Source organism: Chlamydotis macqueenii, chromosome 13, assembly GCF_036417535.1.
Source record: "Chlamydotis macqueenii isolate bChlMac1 chromosome 13, bChlMac1.mat, whole genome shotgun sequence".
Classification (NCBI taxonomy): Eukaryota; Metazoa; Chordata; class Aves; order Otidiformes; family Otididae; genus Chlamydotis; species Chlamydotis macqueenii.
In genome coordinates this window covers 18,750,570-18,773,326 of record NC_141568.1, presented here as the reverse complement: position 1 = coordinate 18,773,326, position 22,757 = coordinate 18,750,570, and the positions used below count along the sequence as shown (strand labels likewise).

The 22,757-nt window shown below is 38.0% G+C and overlaps 1 protein-coding gene across 4 annotated transcripts in view; it reads left to right on the top strand.

The window, feature by feature from the left end:
* The window catches only part of FTO (FTO alpha-ketoglutarate dependent dioxygenase), a 236,324-nt gene that overhangs the window by 61,457 nt on the left and 152,110 nt on the right, over positions 1 to 22,757 (top strand). For all 4 annotated transcript variants that reach the window (XM_086758073.1, XM_086758072.1, XM_086758074.1 and 1 more), the window contains exons 5-7: positions 4,767 to 4,846; positions 6,187 to 6,330; positions 13,358 to 13,477. In XM_086758073.1, coding sequence (XP_086614199.1) covers positions 4,767 to 4,846; positions 6,187 to 6,330; positions 13,358 to 13,477 — 344 coding nt within the window. The remainder of the gene's footprint in view (positions 1 to 4,766; positions 4,847 to 6,186; positions 6,331 to 13,357; positions 13,478 to 22,757) is intronic.

Here is a 22,757-nt window from a genome sequence, read left to right as displayed (position 1 = left end):
TGAAGATGAACTTGGAATCTTATACGCCTCCCCACGCCCAGCAAATTATAGTTCAAGAAGCATCAAAACATTATTTTCATAACCAACCAGAAGTGGAGTGCACACATTGCAGAGGTTGGCTTGTGGTTAAAGATAAATATTTAATGGAAACACTTCCACATGTATATAGTGGCTCATTAAGCTATTTCTAGATATTTAATCTGCTTCTATTTCCACAAGCTAACTTGAACCCTCTTTGCTCTCTAGCATCTTGAATGTGTTGGTGTTTTTTACCTCCTTTTCTTTTTTTTTTTTTTTTTTCTCTGGAGTCCGCATTTAATCCAAACGCTATATTCCTTGATTATTAAGACTTTGAACCCCGGAAAGGTATTTGTCATGACCAAACTTTGATCATGAAGTTTGGCACATTCCAGGCATCTGAACATTTTTTTTTTTTTTAATTCAGCATTTTAGTTCATTCTGTGTTTTGTTTGTGCACACTGTTCTTGTTTAAAAACTAAAACTATTTCTTAGTTGAGGACAGATCATCTCTCTAGCTTTTTGTTGTGGAAGTAATAGTCCAGAATTTTTGGGAGACACACCTTTCTGGTGCTTTTTATTGACATATTTACAGTAAAACTACTTTGGTTAGGTTTCCTCCTGTTGAAGCGTTGTCTGCGTTTGAATACAAGTAGGATTGGAAATGGTGGAAAAGCCTTTCAGTGCTTTTGAAAATTGCACTGTAATATGGTTAAAAATAAAATTATTTGTTTATGGTAGTTAAGAAAACTAATAGCATGCGTCCACTTCACTTTTGTTTGTAGTGTTCAGAATATCAGAGCTTTTACAAGTGCTTTAAACCCCACTGTACATGTTACTTGCTTCATGAAATAGATGACAAAGAGAAAACTAAAGTTGTGAAAAGTTCAGGAAGAACACTTGAAAGAAGATAGAAAAGATGATATAAACCCCTGTGGCTGATTCTGAGAACATTTTCCGTTGTGGTTTGTGTTTTCTTGGGAAGTACTTGACCTAGGAGTGATAAGTTTTGGGCCTTTAGTCCCTGCTCCTTTCAATAAAGACTGGCTAAGAACTGATTTCCTTTCGTTCTGCCTTGTACTCGTTACGTCACAATGGGCTGCAGTGGCTGGAGTATGCAGTCGTTGTTTCTTTCTGAGTGCTTTGGCTCCTCGCCTCACTGGTGCTCTGATAATTACTTACGTAGTAGAATTACTTAATTGTACGTGTGTTAGTTAAGTGTATATACATACACGTACCTGTTAGCCTGTTCTTTTGACCAACGCTGTACGAGCCCAGGGCTTTCAGTGTTTCTGCTGGTGGTGCCCAGGTAATTCACCTATCTGAACGGTGGTCGCTGAAAGCATATGGTGAGGTGTGGGCAGGGCAGGGACAGGGACTGAGAAGAACAGGATCGGAGAGGAACTGGCGGTGGTTTCAAGCAGTGGAGAGAACTGCTGAGATTCTGTACCAGGAGAGATGTGTTTGGGAAAAGAACAGGATAGCAGAAGCCTGCACAGGGACAGAAAGATCTATGATGTGAGCTTACTGCCACAATTTAATATGCGGCATCCAGATTCCAAGAAGTATCTGCTGTCTGTAAATAGCCAGAAAATCACTGCGAAGCTGGTCTGATAAGGGGGTCCGCATGGGGAATAGCAGTCTGCATCTGATCGGCATGGTAGAAGGGTGGGCAGGTGTTAGAACATCAGCAGTAGTTTTAGGAGCTGTAAGCCTGCTTCTCCCAGAGAATTTCCATGCAAACTTTGGCAAGTCCCCTAACCTCTCCTTACCCCTAGGTTTATGGTTTTGTGTTGTTTGGTGAGGTTTTTGGTTTTTTTTTCTTTTTTTTTTTTTTCCTGCAGATGTGAGGAATAGGAATCTGTATTAAATAAAAACTCAATTTTGCAACTGTATTTTATACTAGATGAAGTTTCTGTAGCTGGAGATTATGTGTCAAATAGTTGTGTGCATTTACAACTAATCAGATAATCTGCTAAACGTTCTTGTGACTTCTTAGTGCTTTGTCTGTAAAGTCGAATTCTGACCTCCAAATTATTTAAACAGACTTCAAGTTGATAACTTTGGTTTCCAAGTTGGCTTTGGCCACCTGTAAACAATAATACGTGTGATAAATTTCTTTTAATAAATCTTAGCTCAGCTATAGTGGCCCTTTAATGGGATCTGGCCGTAAGGTTGAAGGTGATTCATTGGGAAGTGGCAAGCAGAAAGCAGTAGAAATAAAAGAAGAATACAGTCCATGTAAAAGAAATACGGATTTTGCCATATCCATGTATGCAGGAAATAGTCTCCTTGTTTCTTAGTGTTCCACCTCAGACGGAAAAATGAAGTTATTTTTTCCAGCATTTAAATTCCAAGTGTCTGTAACCAACCAAGTTGTGTTCCTTTGAATGCAAACAAGCCCTTTACAATATTGTCAGTGGTTTGAGGAAACAGGTTTGGGCATTATACTGCCTAAAGTGCAAGTAATCATCCGTATGTGCGTGATGACTGGTGGCACAATGGTATCCCATTCATTCAGGTCGATATGAACGGCTTTAATGTGTGTGATCAGGCTTTGACTGAGAAGTCTTCTTTGGTCAGGATAGCACTCTAGCATGTATTGGACTTTGTTAGTTTTTCTTGATTATTTTCTAGAATTCCTGTTTTAAATGCAGATAATTTGTAGTGTTTATAAGTTTTAAACAAGTGAAAAGCCCGATCCCACTTCAGAAAAATAGTGTGTGCAAGTGACAGCATTTTTCATAGATGTGGGAAAGCTCGGCAAGAGGAACAGTCATGTAAGCAGAAAATTGTTGTTCAATTCTCAAAACTTCTTTCTTACCTGGCAGTTAGTTAATGGGCTTATGTGTCTGATAAGCATCCATACAGAAGGCAAAACTGTTTTAAGGAGAAGGGATTGTGTGATGGTTCTTGGAACTGTACTAAAAACCATGAGAGCACCATGGTAGTTTTGACATGGGTGTCGGAGGAAGGTAGCAGTTTTGGTTGGGCTGTAAACCCAGTGTAGGAATCTGGATGTAGTGTCCTGTACCTGAACAAAAGCTTTTACTGCCAGATGTACAATGGCCAATTTAGCAAAAAGTGCTTTTTCTTTTCAATTAATGTATTTTTAGAAGGAAAAGAAAAGCACATCTTTACTGTAATCTTTTAAGACCTAGAATGTACTTTTCAAATATCCTTTGAGCCATGCAATCCATGAAGCTTCAACTATTTTTGTACAATTGCAGTTTTAGATGAATTATAAACTCTTAAATTAAAATTACAGGCTTCTTTCTAAGAGTCGTAAAGGATTAGAGACAGTTGGAAGAAATTTCAAGGGGGAGCTCTACAAGGAAAGATTTGCCAGGGGTTTGAATGAAGATGCAAATCTAAATATAATGTTTTTAATGCTGTGTTCCCTACATAAAACACGCCACAGTGAATGGGCACTGGATGGGGCAGTGGAAGTGTTTAGGTTTATTTTCTGTCACAGTTCTTCTCGACAGTGATTGTGATATTTAAATATTGTAGTGTCCAGAGATAATATTGTTCTGTGGTCCTTGCAAGACTTGGCTCTATGCATTTTAACTCTCATGTTTTTTGTAGGAAATCACTTTTTCCTATGTTCTTTTTGGGGTTTTTTTCAGTGTTTTTTCAAGCTTCTCAGCTCCTATCTGCAAACCTCATGCAAATAGAAAACAAGCCTCCCATCTAAATTTTCTCATGGGAGTACAATCCTGTTTCATAACACTATTCCTTATATAAATTGTTTTTCTGATTTTTTTTTTCTTTTTTTTTTTTTTGAGTTTGTGATACTATGTGCTGTCTTGGGTATGAACTTTGTTAATAGTTGCTTATAAAATTCATAAAAAGAAGCCAAAGTTTTTACAACTGGATAAATTCAGTGATTTTCCTGAATTCTTGTTCATTAGGCTGTTCTCAATTTTGAAGTTTAAACTAGTAAAAGTTTTAGAGCATCTTTTTTTCAATAATAAAGAGAATACCATTAAACCTCACACCCTGGTCTTTTCAGTCTGGTAGTCTGTCATTATGGTCAGAAGAGCATTTTCAAAAATTAGTAGGAATTTGGGATATCGGGTTTCAGATACGCAAATATTGACCTCTTAAAGAGATATTATATTTATATCATGGAAGGATGAAGCTTGATAATTTCTCATCATGCTGTATTAAGATGACTGAAGCTAAATTCCTTGAAAAAATAGATATTATTGAAAATACAGACTCCAGGTTAGTCACAAATAAAATGCTTTGGAGACAGGTTTCTGGGTTCCCAGTTTTCTGGCTCTGAGCTGAAGGGAGAACTGCAGATAAGTTTCAGATAAAAAGATTAAATAATATGTCTTTGTCTTTTTTCTTTCTTTGTTTCTTTTTTTCAAGAAATATCAGTATTGTTTAGTGATTTTTGAGTAAAGAAATTGTAATTTCTGAGTAGTGTGTTGTTTATAGTGATCCTCAGCTTTGAAGGAATTTACTTTAGTTGAACTTTCCTCATAAGAGGTGGGAAAATGCCACTTCTAAATTGTGTAAACTGGGAGAAAAGTAGTAAGAGTAGAGATGTTTGCAACACTAGGACAATGAATAGTGATCTTGCGCTGCTAAACATTACAACTCTACTGCTATCTGACTGCATTCCCTATTTTTTCCTTTAAATGCTTAATGTAGTGTCTCTAATCCATATTCAGACAGAATATGTTTTAGTAAGTATAATTTTTCCCTGTACTTAAGGATTTCTAATCTGTCCCTAGATGACCTCAACATGACACATCAGCACTGTGTTCTGGCTGGTTTTCCACCTCGATTCAGCTCGACTCACAGGGTGGCAGATGTAAGTATCAACAGCGGTTTGCTGCTTGGCCTTTTGCAAAACGAATCTTCTGGTACCATATGTGTAGCATCATGTTGCTTTATCCAGAGCTGTGGCTCACAGTTATGCTTGTGACTCAGGCTGTTCTCTTGAACGACAGCTATTTCTTTATTTTTGGATTGAGGTAGGGTTATTTCTACATTGGTTGTTAGCCTAAACTCGCAATTAGGCATGTAAGATACGAATTAAGAATGTGCTACGCTACACCTCATGGATTATTGAAGGATTGTACCAACAACTGTATTTTTTTTTTTTTTTTTATTATTATTCCTAATTTCTGCAGGAATAGAAGTAAAGCAATAGCAGCAAACACGGACATATACAAACATATAAGTTGTAATACTTTAAAAAGTGCATTTGTTTCCCAGACAAATACACTCTCTGCTTTTTTGAACTGGGCTTTGACATAAAGTTAAGCTACACAATACTTTTTAAAACAAATAGTTCTATATTTTTCCCCTCTCATTTTGAGAGTGCTCTGACCTACTGCTCCTGTCTCTGTTACTTTTGCAGGAAAATGCACACTTATTTTCACAGTCTTAAAAGTTTCTCCATTAAGTGATTATGCTTTGTTGTTTTATTTTAAAGTGTTGTGAATTCAAGTTTTATAGTATGGAAATCTTGTTTACAAAGAATATGAGACCAGGAGGTCCCTATTCAATATTGTTCCTGGAAATTTAGCTGAAGGTGCGGATAGCTGAAAATAATTTAAAAACGTAGATGTCTTCTTTCTTTTGTTTCAAAAGGACTTTTATATATTTCCTTCTAATTTTGAAGGAAATCTAATGAAAACAAAATAAAAGGAGCAGAACTGCAAATTTGTTTTGTTGATATTATCTATACCTTGTCAGCAAGCAACTTTCTCAGACTGGATACGGAACTCCATTTGAGTGTTACTGGGAGCCCATGCAACCAGGCAAATACAACTGATTGTGAAATACTGTAAAAAAAACTGGCCAGCAAGCATCTGTAAATGACCAGATGGGAAATATGGCCATGTTTTTGTATGCCATATTTGTAAAATAAATTTAGAAGGAATTATTTTCTTTCTCTTTTCAGTCTATGCTGTACTGGTTGGCTAGATGTTTGATGAATTAGACTTTTGCATAACTTATATTAATAACTATATAGACTATCCAGGGCGCATTATGCTTTTGTTTAAAAGATCATGAGATAAAGTTACAGAAATATATCCCTTCTGCTTCTTCACTTTGGTTATTTCAGAAGCAAACAGTTCAGTGTATTTGAGAAATACCCATGTTCTGAAGTGGATATATATCATTTGTATTGTATCTTTATAGTGTTCAAGAGGAACCTTGGAATACATCTTTGCACAATGTGAACTGGCACTCCAGAATTTACAGACTGATCCTGATTCAATGGCTTTGTCTTTGAAATCACTGGAAACTGCAGTTATAAAGCAAGTAGAAGAAATTCATAATGAGGTGAGATGATCTGCACTGAAAATACTTCAGCCAGGTTCTGAGAGGTGCAGTCTGCTCCTGGAGTTAATGGCAATTAAGTGTGTTCACAGAAGGCATTGCTCTCTATAAGTTTGAAATGGGGTTTTTGGTGACTTTCTTACAATAATTGGGATTAACTTGGATTGATACTTTCATTCCCATGAAGTTTTCATTTTTCCTCCTTAAGATCCCTCTGCTGGTAGAGTGAAAGCGTAGTTTCAGTAATATTGCACCGAATCTGATAGTGTGGTGGACAAACCAAACTGCTGTAGCACTTCTCTAGCAAAAAGGGAGAGAGAAAAAAAAAACTAGAGGGAAAGAGCAAGTAAATTTTTTCTGTTTGTCAGGTGTTGAACCAGGTTTTTTACAGAATGTCAGGTGTGACACAATTGTGGGTATGTGCTTTAAAGTAGAAGCTGAAGGAAGTACAGTGGAAATAATTGTGAGGAACATATTTAAACAGGTTGTTCTGTGCTACAAAATGTGCCGGTGTAATAATGCACTTTCACAGGGTTCCGCTGAAGCTGGCAGTGCTTTCTTGTTTGAAGTATAGATCTGGAGTCTTAACAAACACATTGATTTGACAAATGAACTGAAAGTACCAGACAGTGTTTTGGGAACCTGTGGAAACAGGAAGTTTTTCCTGTGGTATAAAAGTAGGCAGTATCACAAAAAAAAAAGTCATTTGGCTTATTCTCTGTTAGTGGATAGAGTCAGGAATGTGACACAGTGGACTGGGTCTTCTTAAAAGGGGAGTGTTTCTGAAGGTGGTAAACGTAATACTTCCTTTTGTTTCTCTCTTTTTTAAAAGTTACAGAAAATGTAGTCAAGGCTATGTATTAGGAGTTTTACGTGACAGATTGTTTAGCTCTGGAAAGCTGTCATTCTCCCTGAAACAAAGCTTTCAGCTGTTCCTAGCTGTAAAGCACTGGTGATCATCTTTCTTTAAAAACAGCTATTGCAACCAGTTAATACCAACTTCTGAACCACTTTCTGCTTAAATATTAGTGTTTTCTTACAGCACTCCTATATTCAGACATTTTGAAGGAGCTGTACTGTATTTCTGCTGAGGTAAGTGTGATCACTATTAGGAGCTGTATAGTACATAGGTAATTCTCACTCACATTAGAGTTGTGTAACCTGTTTAAACTTCTGTCTGCTAAGGAATATAATACTGTGCATTGTTATTAAAACTTCGTAGAACACATTTTTATCTGTATTGTGTTTACAGTTGGTAAAATTGAGTATAGCGATGCAAAAGATTTGCACCCTTGACTTGTAGCAAAACAGCTCCTAGAGCAATTTAAAGAAGTCTGATGCGTGCAGGGTTTTACAAAACATTAATCAGGCTCAGTCCATGAAACTGTACACATATGTGGTTTGTGCAGCTAGGGCCACGTGCGCACCTGGTGTAAATTTGCACGGGTCCTTTAACATCAAAGACGTGGGCCGTTTACATCAGGTGAGAGACTAGCCCCTGGTGTTTGCAGTCACCTGAATAATTTTGCCGTGTGACACATGGGGATGTTTCCTGTTACACAGATGGGGTACACGGTAACAGAAATCACTGCTTAACTCCTGCACACTGCACACTTAGACTGAGTAGACACATTGGATCTGTATGTCATTTGAAAAGAGAATACTCACCTCTTTTATTTTTTTTTTATTTTATTTTTAATCCCAGGGTAACCTCTTCACTTGAAGGATAAGTTCTATATATCAAAATGCCATTTAAATTTAATTTATTTGCTGCACAAGTAGACAAAATTACTGGTGGCTTATCAGTGTGGTAAACACGCATTTCTTGTTCAAACAGTGCTGAAGTGAAAACACATGGATCTGTGAGGCTAGCGCAACTTTTTTTTGAATATGAAAGCTTCCTACTTTCTTTTACTTATCACTGTATGATAAATCTTTATATTTTCAGGCACTATTAGGTTCTATGTTCAAATTTTCACAGGCAGGTGAAGAACAAGAAAGTGTTTTGCCTCTTTAAAGAATCAAACTATGTAACTACTGATGAAAACGAGTTTTCCATTTGATCAGTATGGTCAGGATTTTGTCTCTTCCCCCCCCTCCCCAGCTTGTTAGTATTTTTAAATACAAAAGACAAAATTGCACAAAAAGCCAGACAGAATTGGTGAAGAACTGCCACCCAGTTTTGCCTGTGTATTTCTGTCTGACATACAGCTTTCTCTGCTAGTTCTGAACCTCTTTGTGATTTTTTTTTCTGGACTGGAGATCATGAGCTTGAAATTAGGTAGCATTCCCATCTCCAGAGGAGGTGGTACAGTTGTATTTTACTTTCAAATATTATCAAAGAACTCAAGTTTTTCTTGGGTTTTAACTCAGATAACTAGATGCAGCCGTTGTTCTAGATTCTTTATCTTCCTGAAATGCTACAGGTTTGGTTTTTTTACCCCTCTTGCTGGCATCTCTGAAATAGTCACCAGAGATCATTAACTGGAACAGAACTTCCGCAGTACCATCAGGCTACATGTGACTCAGTCTGTGCTGAAATTAACTGCTCTGCCAAATGGGACCTGGGTGAATTATCTGTGTCTGCTAGAGGGAAAAAGCCTAAGAGCAAGTGTGAAAGAATGAGGTGTGATTCTCTGCCTTCACTTTTGTATTCCTGGGGAGGAAAATTGACTTGCTGTGCTGATAAAGTGGGTTTGAACTGCAGATCTGAAGCATAGGTGGGGACCTAGGTTTTTTCAATTTCTGTGGTGAGCAGAGAAACCTCAAGAAGAGATATGGGTGAGTACCTGGGGGATGTCTTTACTGACGTTAGATTTCCTAGAGCTCGTTTGTCAGAACCTTGGCAGAGGTATTCCTATGGAAGAAGAAAGATGCTAACCTCAGGAGGTTTTCAGCATCTCCAGCAGGCAGCCAGCTTGAAGTTTAATATTTCTTTAGACTTAGCTTTGTTGTCATGGTCTCCCTCACTAAAAGAGCCTTCAAAGGAATTTCTGAGTAATTGTGAGGTCTGTGCTGTTCGTTAGATGTGCGAGCCACTTCACTCCCACTATGGACTTTGTAGTTGTAAGTAAAGATAACCTTAATTAAGGGTGTTCACGTGCTGTTTGTCTGAGTGGCTTATGGGCTTGAAGTCTGAACAAACCCTTTGGTGGCAGGGTATCTGGTAAACGGAGTGAAGAGGAGTAATTACCTGGATGGCTGGGAAGTACAATAGCCTAACAACGCACATGTAGTGTTAGACATGGAGTGAAGTTACCCCTTTGAGCAACCAGGTTGCTGTTTGGCCAGTAATACTTTGTCCTGAAATAATTGATCTTGCAGAGTTCGCTGAATGTAAACCTCTTGGCTCCACTGAAACCCAGAATGTCTACAGATGCGGGGTATGTCCCAAGCAGAGCTGCAGGGGACCTGAGGAAACCTACTGGCAAGGAAATGCTTTTTGAAGGAACAAAACACTGCTGGACAGTTGATGTATATAAAGATAAATCTACAGAAAATATCATCACCAGCCTATTCTTCCCATTTCCAAGAAAATTTGTTTTCCTTGCTCTAAGTAATGCAAAATCTGGTAATAATTCCTGTTGTGTGAGGTAATTTCAAGACTTCTTTATTTGCCGACAACAAACTAATAATCGGATAATTCTCTATAAAGTAAAACACTAGAGGAAGTTTTTTAGCATCTGAGGATTGTGTTGAAAATGTAGCAGGTTTCAAAGTAAGTGTTCAAGTTCGAAAAGGTAGGATTTTGTCCTAATCGGAGTTTTTCTGCTCAGTTGCGATTATCAAGTCCTGGTTACCATGATTAAAACTTGAGACTGAATTGGTTGCTCTGCTGCTTGTGAGGTACAGTCACTTTTGCCTACAGCAAATCTATTTTTATGGCAGCAGTAGATAAATTTAAGCACGGTGGGCGCCCAGGGGTGTAGAAAAGCCTGGGCTAGTGAAGTTGAAGGTACAGTGTTAGACAGCGAGGTTGCTGCCAAGAAAGGGTAGCAGTGGACGTAGCCAACAGAAGGTTAATATGTTTTAGCACATCACAGCAAGCTGACACCGTGGTTGGTGACTGGCTAGTACAGCAGAGGGAAAATATAGATCACCTGCATGTGTGGCATTTAATAACCAATACTTTTAAATAATTGACTGAGGAGCACTGCCTCACAAAATGTCAAATGCTACTCTTGGCCTTTTACTACCCGGTATTGACTGAAACTTAAAATTGGCTTTTAATCATTGTTTAAAGGACAACTTGAAAATATGTTGAGGTTAGACGTGTGAGGCCTGATTCTGAGCTTACTTGCAGAGATGTAAGTCATAAGTGAAAATTAATTAGGAGATGAAAATTATTCCTGAAACACTCAGTGTGTGTATTTTTAATATGTTAGTATGTTTAGGCTTTGTCCTGTGTGTGAAATGCTTTCTAAGGCTACCAAAAGTTACCTGTGATGTATGGGAGTCTCCAAGTTCAAACTCTGACAGAATCCTTGGCCAGAGCTGTTAACCTCCAAGTTTTGTCACGGAAGATGAATGTTCTGTAACTTCAGTTCCACTAAGGTGGGAATTGAGCTTTTTGTCTCTCTCCAGAATTTACTGTTGTGGGTTTTGTTCCCTGGTACAGCTCCTCCTGTTCGTGGAAGGAGGCAAGCCAATAGATGTGCCTTCCTGCTGTAGGAGAAGAGGTTACGGAGGAGAGCTCAGTGGAAACAAGAGGACATAGAGCTTTGAGGAGAACTGGGAAAGCAGATGGCACATGTTCTTGTTAAAACGTGTGCTTAGTAATGCATGTAGTGTAAAAAGTGTTCATGTGTCAATCAAAAATACCAAACAAACTTAGCATAACTGTAATCTCTGGCGTTTTTTAGCAAAACTACGTCTTTATGCTTGCATATGTCTAAAGCAAGGATGGAGCGATAGAGAGATCATATCACTGGTGCCTAAACTGAGACATTGTGAGATGAATGTGGACTGAGTTTGAGAGCCCTGGTAAATGGCAGTGCACATCGTTAAACAGCCACGTGTTGCAGTTTGGTACACTGACCTCTGATGAGACTGGCTAATCCTTCAGAAAATTAACTAGCTTGTTGCTAAACTTTGCCTCTTGCACCTAAAAAGCAGCTTTTGTGTGTCATGTGGTATATTCAGTACAGGATCAAGATACATTTCAAATTTGGCCAAGACGCCAGACTTGAATTACACTGAAATTACGTAGATTACTGTAACAAATCAATATGACTAGTCAAAAATTAGACTGAATTAAATAGTCTTGTCATGATCAGCCATGTTGTAACACTGATTTTATTTTTTTTTAATTTTTCATTGATTAATAGTCTCATGTGATTCATTTCCTGAAACACATTTACCAGACATCGTGTGTGATAGCCCTTCTGTGGTAGAGCAAAACCAAAAAGGTGTGGGGGCAGAAAAAAGTATCAGGTGCTTAAAACTCTAGTTGAACTGTCAATATGCTGAGCCTTCCCAAAGCTGTGTATACTGATTTTTTTAATTTTAAAAAAAACATGACTTGACCCTTCATACCTCATGGATACCATAGAGGAAGGAGGCTGTCCTTCGGTTTGTTTTAGGAATGATGTCATCAAACTTATGTGCTAAAAAAAAAGTCGCTAGGCCAGCAGTCAGGTTTTTTTGAAAATATTGTAGGATCTGTCTGCCAACCAATCACATTGTTGTATTTTACCAACGAAATTGCTTTTGTATTCTTTTTAACACTTCAAATTTAAGCATCTTTTATTGTAATCTTTAGCATACATTGACCAAACATTTAGTTAATGTTAACCGAAACACTCTCACATTTCTGTAGCTGTTCTGTTCACCCTTGCAGGAAAGAAAGCGTTAGGTGACGGCTTTGGGCAGTTCTCTTTATTCTTTCACCTTGGCAGGTTGTCTTTGTTGGCATCATTGGAGCTGAGCAGAAATAAACAAAAACTTCTTTGTGGTACAAATAACGATTAAAGTAGCTTTGAACTCAGTGGGAAATGCAACTACCACAACAGCGATAAATACAGAGTTCTAAAGACCAGAACTATGGATTACTGTTAAAGGAAAAAACCATCAGTGGAAATTAAGATAAAGGGAATTATTGTGCTTAAAGAATATTTGATAAGTTGTGTTTTTGTATTATCTTTTATGTCTCATCTTAAAACTGATGGGCCATCCATATATGAATTTTTTGTGTTTCATATTCGAAATATAAGTATGAGCTTGCTCCTGATGGAATTTTTATTGCTTCAGTGGGGGATTTATTTTCTTTGTAAAACATAGTTTCCACACAAACTTTGTCCTAGAAAAACCTGCTACTTCAGATGCCCCAATAAGCTGAAATGTGCTTTTTTTTTTTTTTTTTTTTTTTTTTTTTTTTTTTTTTTTTAACTCATGGTGTGTGCGCGCTGTTCGGTGTGAGAGGGTTTTGGTGTGAGGGCAGATCTGGCAAAGGGAGGATCCCCGCTCCCCTACAGTGAGCTCTACCTGAGCAGGGCTTTCTTGTCTGGTCCTGAGATCCGGTCCATCCGAAAGGTATTGGTAGCCTGTCTGGTAACCAGATTATTTGCTGAAGTATGAGAAATGGTGTTTCTTTGTAATGCTGCGCTCTCATTCCATGGCAATTGATTCGACTGCATTCTAGTGATTTTAGTACTTCAAGTTTTTTCAATCTTTTATGTGACTGAAATATTTTCAGACCCACAATGTTGATCAAAATAAGCCAGAGTTGGTATGTATTTGACTGAATCATGAGTGAACCTGAACTTTTAATGTTCTTGGTACGTGTGCCACATGTAAATAAAAGAGTTGAGTTTGCACCTCTCTAGGTTAGTAGGGAGCAGCTCAGGTCACAGCTTCTTGTGGAAAAGAAACAAAACAACTGGATGTAAGGGTGCGTTTGGAAATGAATGCTTGGGTAACCTTCTCCTTTTCTGTGGAATTGTTCAGGTATAGCCGGATTCGTGCGTTACTCCATTCCTTCTCCAGATAATGAACATAGATGTTTATGCTGCCATATGTTTTTCTCTTGCAGGTTGAATTTGAGTGGCTTAGGCAGTTCTGGTTTCAAGGCAAGCGGTATTTGAAGTGCACTGATTGGTGGCTTAAGCCTATGGCTAAATTGGAAGAATTTTGGAGAAAAATGGAGATTATGGTAAGCACTAGTTTTATAGTCTAAAGCCTCTTGAGCTTAATTCTGAGAGCACTCGCAATTATGTTTTTAATTATACTGTAGTCACAGGATTTAAACTTTATTCAGAACATATGAAAAGTAGAATCAATGTCAGGCTTCCACTGCCTCCTCTTACTTTTCTGCCCCAGTAGCCAGAAGAAATGTGAGCAAAATAAGATCCAACAAACTAAGATTTTAATTATTTCCTGACTTTGCTTGTTTTTAAAGTTTGACATACGATGAGTCATATAACATCACATGAACTGTGCATTGTCAACTTTTTTGTACAACACCAAAATGGACAACTCTGCCAGTGACAACAATAGTCTCCAACACCTGAGGAGAGTTGAGAGTAAACTCTGGTGGTCTGAAGGTACAACCATCTGTCTGTAGTCCACCAGCACATTTAACAGCGTAGCTAGAACCGACAAGAGGAGATTAGATTATTGGATTGATATTGGTTCTTGTGTTGGTTCATGTGTACTTGAAAGTGCATCCCTGCTTTCCTTGAAAACGGACTCGGTGACAAGCACTGTTAGCCTGCTTGGTGTTGCTGTCCAAGTAGAAACTCAGCTGGGAGATGTTGCTAGTGTAAGTGTTCAGTACAGTGGCAGCATGCCTGCTTCTGGATTTGTGCACAGAAGGAACTGCAGTGGCAATCGTGTCCCGCTTATGTCCTGATGTCTGTGTTAGAAGCTGCTTCTCCATCATTTCTGCTGGTCGCAGCACGAGCCTCGCTTTGGCCGTAGGTGACTTGGAGAAGTTTGTGATGTAGCTGAGGATGCTCAGTCTGGTGTGTAGCAGAGGTGGGTTTGAATCTCCAGAGGTATGCTGCAACAAGAATACGCTCTTGGGTTTTGAGGGAAATGTTGTGACTCGCTAACCTGCTCAAACGTATTGTAAGCTTTTCCAGCAATGGCTGGTTTCAGACTTGGAAAATAAGTGTGGAAAAGTGGATCTTTGATTTGTGAAATCAGTATGCTGCAAGGAATCGGTGAACACCAAACTTTCCTACAAAAGGAGAGAAATCATTTATAACTTGTTTATGTGGGTTTTTTCCCCTCATTTTTGTTTTCTTAGGCACTCACATTCTTGAATGACCTTTATAATTTAAAAAAAATCTTTTGGTTTGTTTTTCTTTCAAATGACAACTTACTGTCTTGTAACGCAGGCTTACATGAGGTAGAGACAAGAATGTTTGATTGTTATTTTATATCCATTGTGTGTTGAGAACATGGAAAAACAGCAAACTGGGGAATTCTCAAGGGTTAGGTTTTCTGCAATTGGTGTGACACTACCATGTGTCTTTAATTAGAAACACGGTGGCGTCAGTGTATCTCCTTTCAACAGGCCTCAGGATGATATTTATCAGCAAACTGAAGGTTGGGCCAAGACAGAAGCTGCTTCTAATTTAAATTTTAAAAATGGCTTTAATGTTTTATGACTTATAACATATTAATCACAATTAATTTCAGCTATTGAAGGAGACAGAAGAGAATGTTAATTGGGAATGTCTGTTTTGTTGAGTCTCTAAGTTAATTCGATGCTTTCTGTATTTGGGACTTGGAGGTAAGTGGGTTTTGGGGGTTTTAACCTACACTTTGTCCTTCAGTGTTTCACAGGGTGACAGTAGGGGGCAATGTTGAGCCGCAGTTGTAATGCAGCACCAGGCGCTGGCTTAATAAAAATACATCGAAATGGAGCATTAGCATCAAAATTATCCCTGTTGCTTCAAGTTAGCTGTAATCTCTAAGATTCCATAACACAGGAAATCAATTGTGGGTTAACAAATTCAACAGCAATTTAACATAAAAAGTGCAGTGTTTTGGTGCATGCTTAACTTCCACAGCATTAAGTTAAATCAAAAAGGTATTTCTGGATATACCCAGTAGTCTACAGTCAATGTTTTTTCTCCAGATTTATAATCTGAACTTAATGATTCTTAAAAAAAAAAAGTGGCAAAATTCTTAAATTAAAAATGTCTTAGAGTTGTTGATCTTGTCTTGGTAGAGTATTATTGCTGAAAAGGAATTATTTCTTAAAAGAAAATACTTAAGCAATGTGGTTTTCTTTTATTTCTATGTGAGCTGAACAACTCTTGACTTGTTGGTTTTTTTTTTTAATATATGTGTCTAGAGTGATACAGAAGTCAGACTTGGATTCCCAGTGTACCTTTTCTTTTTTCTTTTTTTTTTTTTTCCCTAGTTTAGTAACGCAGTCTTATAAGAAGAAAAGAAACTTTTCCAAAATGATTTCTCATCCTGCTAATTGTAATTGCTCCAGTGTTGCAGCGCAGTGTGATACTGCAGGAAGTTCAACCTAGTGTCTCCAAACCTTTGGACTTTATTTAATATTTTTATACGTTATAGCAAACATACAATGTTTTTCGTAATGTTTATTCCTGGCACTTCTTTCCCTGAGGATAGTTTTACTTAGAGCTGGCTCTTGTGATGTAAATGTTAAACCTTTCATTTGAATGACATTCTGATAAAACATCACATTTCCCACAATATTACCTCATGAATTTATGAACCATTAAATCCAAAGCAGTTTAACCAATCTTCTTCTCTTTTTCCTCCTCCCTTGAAAATACGAAGGCTATTCAAATGTTTGAGGGGGTTTTTTAAAAGTCATCCAAGATTAACACGTTATCGTCTGCAACATCAGGATAAATGCTTGCTGAATTCAAAGGCAGAGTTACCATTTGAAAAAAGACTGTACAAGCTTTGCTTTCTGGGTAAAGAGAAGTCTGAAAAGCTGAAATCTCATGTGATGTGAGGAAGTCTTGCCATAGCTGTTCAGAGATTCAGTGGAGAGACAATTTGTCTCTCAGGATCTGGTATAATGCAAACCTTGCAATCTGACATTTATTTTAGCTATGAAAATCTTCTAACGCCATGCCAAATCAATAAGAACTGCAGAAGTCCTCCAGCCTTTTTTTTGTTTATTTTGCTTTAGACTGATTCATCCTTGAGTAAGTAAAATGTAAATCAATGAAATTTGTTTTGTTTGTGGGATGAAAAGTAAACATACATGACTATATTAATATATGGAATCACTGAAGGCTTTTTAAACATATCTAGTGTTCCTTTAAAAATAAAATAAAATAAATGAAGATGCTGGTAGTGCTATATGGTGTGAATTGCATTTCCTGCTTTGACAGTCCATTTAGCAGCGTAGCCGTGTATTTTTATGGCAGTTGGCCTTAATAACCTTTATTGACTGGAGCGGGTAGGAGCCAAGGCTGGGTTTATTAAAATGTGTCCGTCTCAGTGCAGTATAACATCACAACATATATAATTACGTTAGGTAGGCTAGGCTCCATTTAATCTCACCTATTTATGCAGGAATTTGGCAAGATGAAAAAAAATTGTAGAGAGAAGTATTACTGATTTGGAGTTCAGTTTAACATCGTAACCCTTTCCCTGCTATAAAGGCTCTGCTTAAAGGAGTGGAACATAGATCTTGAAGAACTAATTTTTAATGGTGTAACTGGAACAGAAGTAATTGCTATACCATTTGATTCACTTTTTGGCATCCTAAAATAGAGCTCATGATGATGAAATTCAGCACACCTTTTGATTTCTAAAAGCAGAAGTGTGTGCCCTCTGGGTGGCTGCAAGGAGCACAGTGGCGTCTCGCGCAAACTGGTGTCTTTCTGCACAAGTTTTGTCTTGGTTTGACAGACTTCTTAAAACCTGTATTTCCTAGTCATGCTGTTATTACTGTTATTCTCAATCGCGTGCTTTCGTCAGTTTATACAACTGAATTGAAATCAGAGAGCCAGGCTATGTTCTTGTAAAATTATTTTTCGTTCCCTTTTGAGGTGTGTTTCATGAGTTGCTGCCCTTGCTGCGTACGAAGGATGTCGTAGTTTCTGCTGTAAGCCGCTGTTGTCAGGAGCCTACAGCCTGACAGTTAGAACTGAGTCTAGGCTGAAACTGGAGCGACGAAATCTCAGCCCAGGGCTGTAATAGATGATTCCCCCGCCCCCCCCAATTAAAACAAGGGTTTAAATATATCTTTTAAATTTGAGTACTTCAGTTCCAGAATAACCATGAAAAGCTGTAAGACAAAGTATGCCTTTAAAAGGAATTCTCCTAGCCTTTGTAGACTTCGGCATTTTAAACAGCTCACCAGTTCTATTTTAAAAAAAAATAGATAATGGGATCACAAATAGGCTGGTTGCTTGTTTAGCTTTTTTCAGAAAATGCAGAGCTACTTAACTGGTGTTTGAATTGGTTTGACCTTGTCAGCCAAAATTAAAGAAATTTGGAGATGATATTGTAATTTCTGTTTTACCTTTTCTGTTGTGCTCAGCTACGGCAGTGGCTCCTTGATGGGAGGGCGGTGCGGGGACGGGCCATCGCATTTCCCTCATGAGCTCTGAAACACAGGCACAACATGGCAACTCAAAGACCCACATTTTAGCCATATTTTTTGTCTTTTTTTCTTCTTCTTATCTGTTTAGACCAGACTCTTTAAATAAATATATTTTTGGCAGGTTATATTTTATGTACGCTAGGAGTCAGATGTTTCTGGAAATGCACCTTTTATCTTAAGCAAAAACAACAACAAAACCTCATCCTGAAGACTTGTTTTTCTGCTTTTTTTTTTGGTCACTAATTTTGTTGACCCCAATATTTTCAGCTGTTGGAAATGGGAGAAAGGATTCAGCACTGTGTGCAGTAGGATCACTACCAGCCTTCTTTTAAAAAAAAAAAAAATAGGAAAAAAGTAAAGTTGTATTGCACATCTCAAAAAAAAAAATATTTACAATTCTGAGGGAATTCAGACTTAAGCTTCCAAAACAAAGTGTGTGCTGAAAGCACAAAGGGCTGTGTTTATGATTCTCTTTGAAGTGTTTTTGCAACAGGATAAGGAAAATTTTAGAAACTGTCTGATAGTGTTCAGGGTAAATACTTAAACCCCTTTAGAGAATTTCACACACAGATACTGTGCCGCAGAAAAAAGGATACTTATGTTTCCTAAAGCTGCTACAGCCTGCAGCTTTGTACTTAAAGACAGAGGTGTTGAATAGAATTCTACTGAGGATACATCCAGTGACAATATCTGCGGGAACATCAGAGCCAACCAGTGGATAGCACTTTCTGGTTTTAACCCTTGCATGAGCCGGTTGAGAGCTAGGAAAAATTCTTCTGTAGTTTTGAAATGTGTGTATCTATATGTTGTCTGAAACTTAATTAATTATTAATTGTAGTTAAAGTGGTTTCTAGTTCTCATTTATGTAATTGTAGAAGTGATCTGATACAGAGCTTATGGATTGTACGTTGGTGGCTGTATGTTTGGACATGCTACATAGATGACAACGATTTGGGTTGGTGTGAAAACTGAGATACAGGGATTTGGGAGGAATAATTTTTACTGTGATTGCTGTAAACTAGAGGGAGCTGTGATTTCGGACAGGAATGCAAGCAAATGGCAGTATGACTACAATGTCACCATCTACATTGCTGTCATTTTTTTTTTTTTTAGTATAGCTAAACATGGTTTTACTGCTATTGTATTTTAGTGGTGACATAAACACTATAAAATGCATACAGCTGTTTTATTTTCCAAATGGCTTTTGTAAGCAAAGGAGATGGCATCTTCCAAAAAGATGCCATTGCTGCGTTGATACCTTTTCTTTCCTATGTGATCATCAGCCCCTCTAATTCCTAACAAGATCATAGGTGAATAGTGTTCTTGCAATTGTATTTTTTGTATTTTTTAACAGTCACTTCATCTTTGATTAAAATTACAGCTCTCCTATATAAAAAAAATAAAACTTGGCTTCAGTATTTGCCATGGAAAGCATCACGGTCTGATGGATTAGGTGCCAATTCTTTCACTGAACTTCTGTTTAGCTTTTGCAAGTAGTTTAAGTGGGATTTTCAAAACCAGTATGGAGATCAAAATCTTGAGGTCTTTGGTTTTAGATTGCAGACTATTTCTGATTTTAAATTCCTCATCAATGAAATGGAGCTGTGATTTTTACTGTTACAGAAAAAGTGTTACATACTGCCTATGTCTTAGCGAGAGAACACGCTGCAGTGGAAGGAACCCAACAAATTCCTGCATCCCCCCTACTGTGATTGGAAATCACAGCATTTGGGCCATATCTAAGATCTACTGATCTTTCTTTGGCTTTCATGTAGGACATGTGTGATAAACATATTTATTAAACTTGTATTCATTCGTGGGGCAATTCCACTGGTGGTCGTTATGCTAAAGGAATTGTAAATGTACAGTATCAAAACTTAGGAATCTACTGGTGAGGGAAAAGATGGCTAAGACAACAAATGAATCAGTCTTGAAAACTTATAAAACTTCTAAAAATATTGAAAAAAAACCCAAAAAAGTCGCACTGGTTTCTTTACAAAATCCTACTGTTAAAAACCAGGATGCAGGACTGTTTTCTTAACTTTTTCCTTTGCTTTTCATCTTCTACGTTTTCTTGTTAAGTGTAAAATACTGTAATTGAATCACAGCATTAGCTGGCTTTTTCCAGCAAACCAGCAGATTTAGACTCTTAGCTGCTAGTTTCCAAAGCAATATATATAGAGACAGAGCGCAAAGACAAAAATTGAGCACATAGATGTATAATCCCAGAGGAGTAAACTGACTTCGACTAGACAAGCTGAAAGCTGATTAAAATATTTCTCATCCTTTGGGTATGCAACAGCTTTTGATGATGGAGAGTGTATTAATATTCAGCTGAGCTGCTTGTCAACACTTCAGACAGGTCCCAGGAAAGGCTCTGATACTGCCCAGGTTTTCTCACTCTGCCAGAAATCTTTACGAGACACTGAGCAGCACCCTTGTGCCAGCAAAACCCAAGATAAGAATAATGCTATTTAGCTACGTCTTTATTTTAGAAGTTGCTTTTAGACATTTGGAAAGGATTGAAAATTTTAAATAATTTTTAAATTATATAAACTCATTTAGGTACCATAAAGGAGAAAGGTTAATCTTAATTGTTAGGCTGCTGTAATCTATTCAGTTTTAAATCTGTTTTAAATCCGTTTGTCCAAGTTGTTTGTAAACGTACAAAGATCCCAGGAATGGTATTGGTGACCAAGGATTTTGGATAGAGTGTTCCTACTGCAATTATTTTCTAACAGCCAGATCTGAGGCACTGGGGTGATGCTCTCTTAACTTCATCTGTTCCCTTGCAGTGTCGTACCTGCCTTCCAGACAGGAACACGACGCAAACAGCTCCTTTATCAGCTGTTGCTGCTTCTGCTCTTTTCTTGCCGTGCTGACGTGCGGGGTGGCTGCTTTCTCCCCTTCCGCAGTGCCTAAATATACACGGTATCTCTGGAAAACAGGTCATACACTGTGTGAGGCGCCTCTAGGATGGCTCCAGGGCTAAATACTTCCTGTAAGAGGTGAAGGAGTGGGGCTTAATCAGCTTAGTTAATTTAATTAAGCTGTGCTTTTTCTCATGGTACAGCCTTAAAGTGTGTTTCGTTTAGAAACTGTATTTCATAGTTGTGGAATGACACAAGTTTGGAGAAATCCTATTAATTTTAATAGTGGGCTTGAAAAAGGTGAGATTTGCTAATTATTCTGCGGTGTGAAGAGGTGAATTAACAAAGTGTGGCTTCTTACTGAAGATTTAAAGAAGAAATTCTAATGCGGTTTAGATTGTAAAGGCTTCTCAAACTGAGCCTAATTTTCTTTCTCCTCCCGCCCTCATCTAATTTTAACATTTTTATATGTGAGAAGAGCTGCCCATGTTCATCCCAACCTTGCCCTGCCTGCTTGCAGATGTGTCACCAGATTTTGTGACACCACCTTCTTTTATTATTCCTTGGCAGAAGGTAAACTGCTGTGGTTTCTGGGTCCACAGAAAGTACGACTACCAATTAAAGTAATTTGAAGTGAGCTGTTCTTCTTTGGGATGAGTTGCTCTTTATATACTTCAAGAGGTACTCCACGCTAAAGAAAATGTCTGATTTTCCTCTTGGGGATGCGTTGGGTCCTTGTGGAGCCCTCCTGCTTGGGAGGTCAGAGGAGAGGACTGGTTAGCAAGGAACAGCTGGAAACAGCAAGTGTTGAGCCAGTTCTACTTCCCGTCTCACTTGGTTAATCTAGAATATTCGTGTTTGCTTCTTCACTTACCTGTAGAGGCTTTTATAAAGGGTAAGATGGGGGGAAGCAAGCAGGACAGCAGGCTGCTGTTGACAAGTAACGGGACCGCGGGCAATGTGAGTGAGGACTCCTGGGACAGGAGATCTGAAGTACTGCAGTGGCTGGAAAAGTTGAGACTGGAGAGGTTGGTGGAATGGACTTTTGGGTAGAGTGGGAATAAAAAGCTTGGCGGGAAGAGCTTTGGAGACTGAGAAAGAGTAGGAGAGGATGGCAAAGGCTATCAGGCGAGAAGGACTGGTGTCGGCTGGGAGGAACCAGGGTGGGGAGCTTTCCAGTGGGGGCAGTGGTTATGGAGAAGATGGCAGAAGATAGAGTAGCTGCGTGTCTCATTCAACACAGAATATTATGGGTAACGATTTCTTTGCTTTTTTTTTTTGTTTGTTTGTTTTAATCCTTTTTAAAAAGTTTGTATTTTGATAAAAATTTCGTCATTGATGCTGTTGTGCAGTAGTAATAGTACACTTAATGTGCTGCTGGGTTGTGCTACAGAACCAAATAAGGGAGAAATAGTCCTTGTTTAAGCCAAAACCAATTACATCAAATGCAGAAAGTTACTTGTATGTTCAAAAGTATTTTATTGTAATGCAACAAACATATAAAATTACCCAGAAAGAAAAAATCAGGGAGATTATATAAGCACAGATTTTTAACAATTTAAAAAAATGTATGTAATGTTTAAAATGTGTGACTGATTTGTTTGTGTGTTTGTATACATAAACATGTGGGCGCGCATGTGTATGTTACACGTGTGTGCACACAGAGAGGGAAGGAGCTGTATCTGTTTAAGTCCTGAGCTGTTCTCCGTCGTGCCTGGAGTTGCAGAATCCTACTGAACTGATACAAGGCGTTAGTTTTTCATCTTGGTACCTCGCACTGCTTGGGCATAACTCTACGGTAGACTTCAGTGTTCTTGATTATATGGGGTGTTATAATTTCCTGATGACTGGTTACGTTATTTATAATGCAGAGGGTGTTAATCCTTTGGTGATTAACACTCTATTTGAGTTACCAGAGGTCAAAGGTACATTCTTTTATTTGCGGTTTTTTTGCAGTGTTTCTTCCTTTGATTTTTTTTTTTTTTTTTTTTTTTTTTTTTACTAAAGGT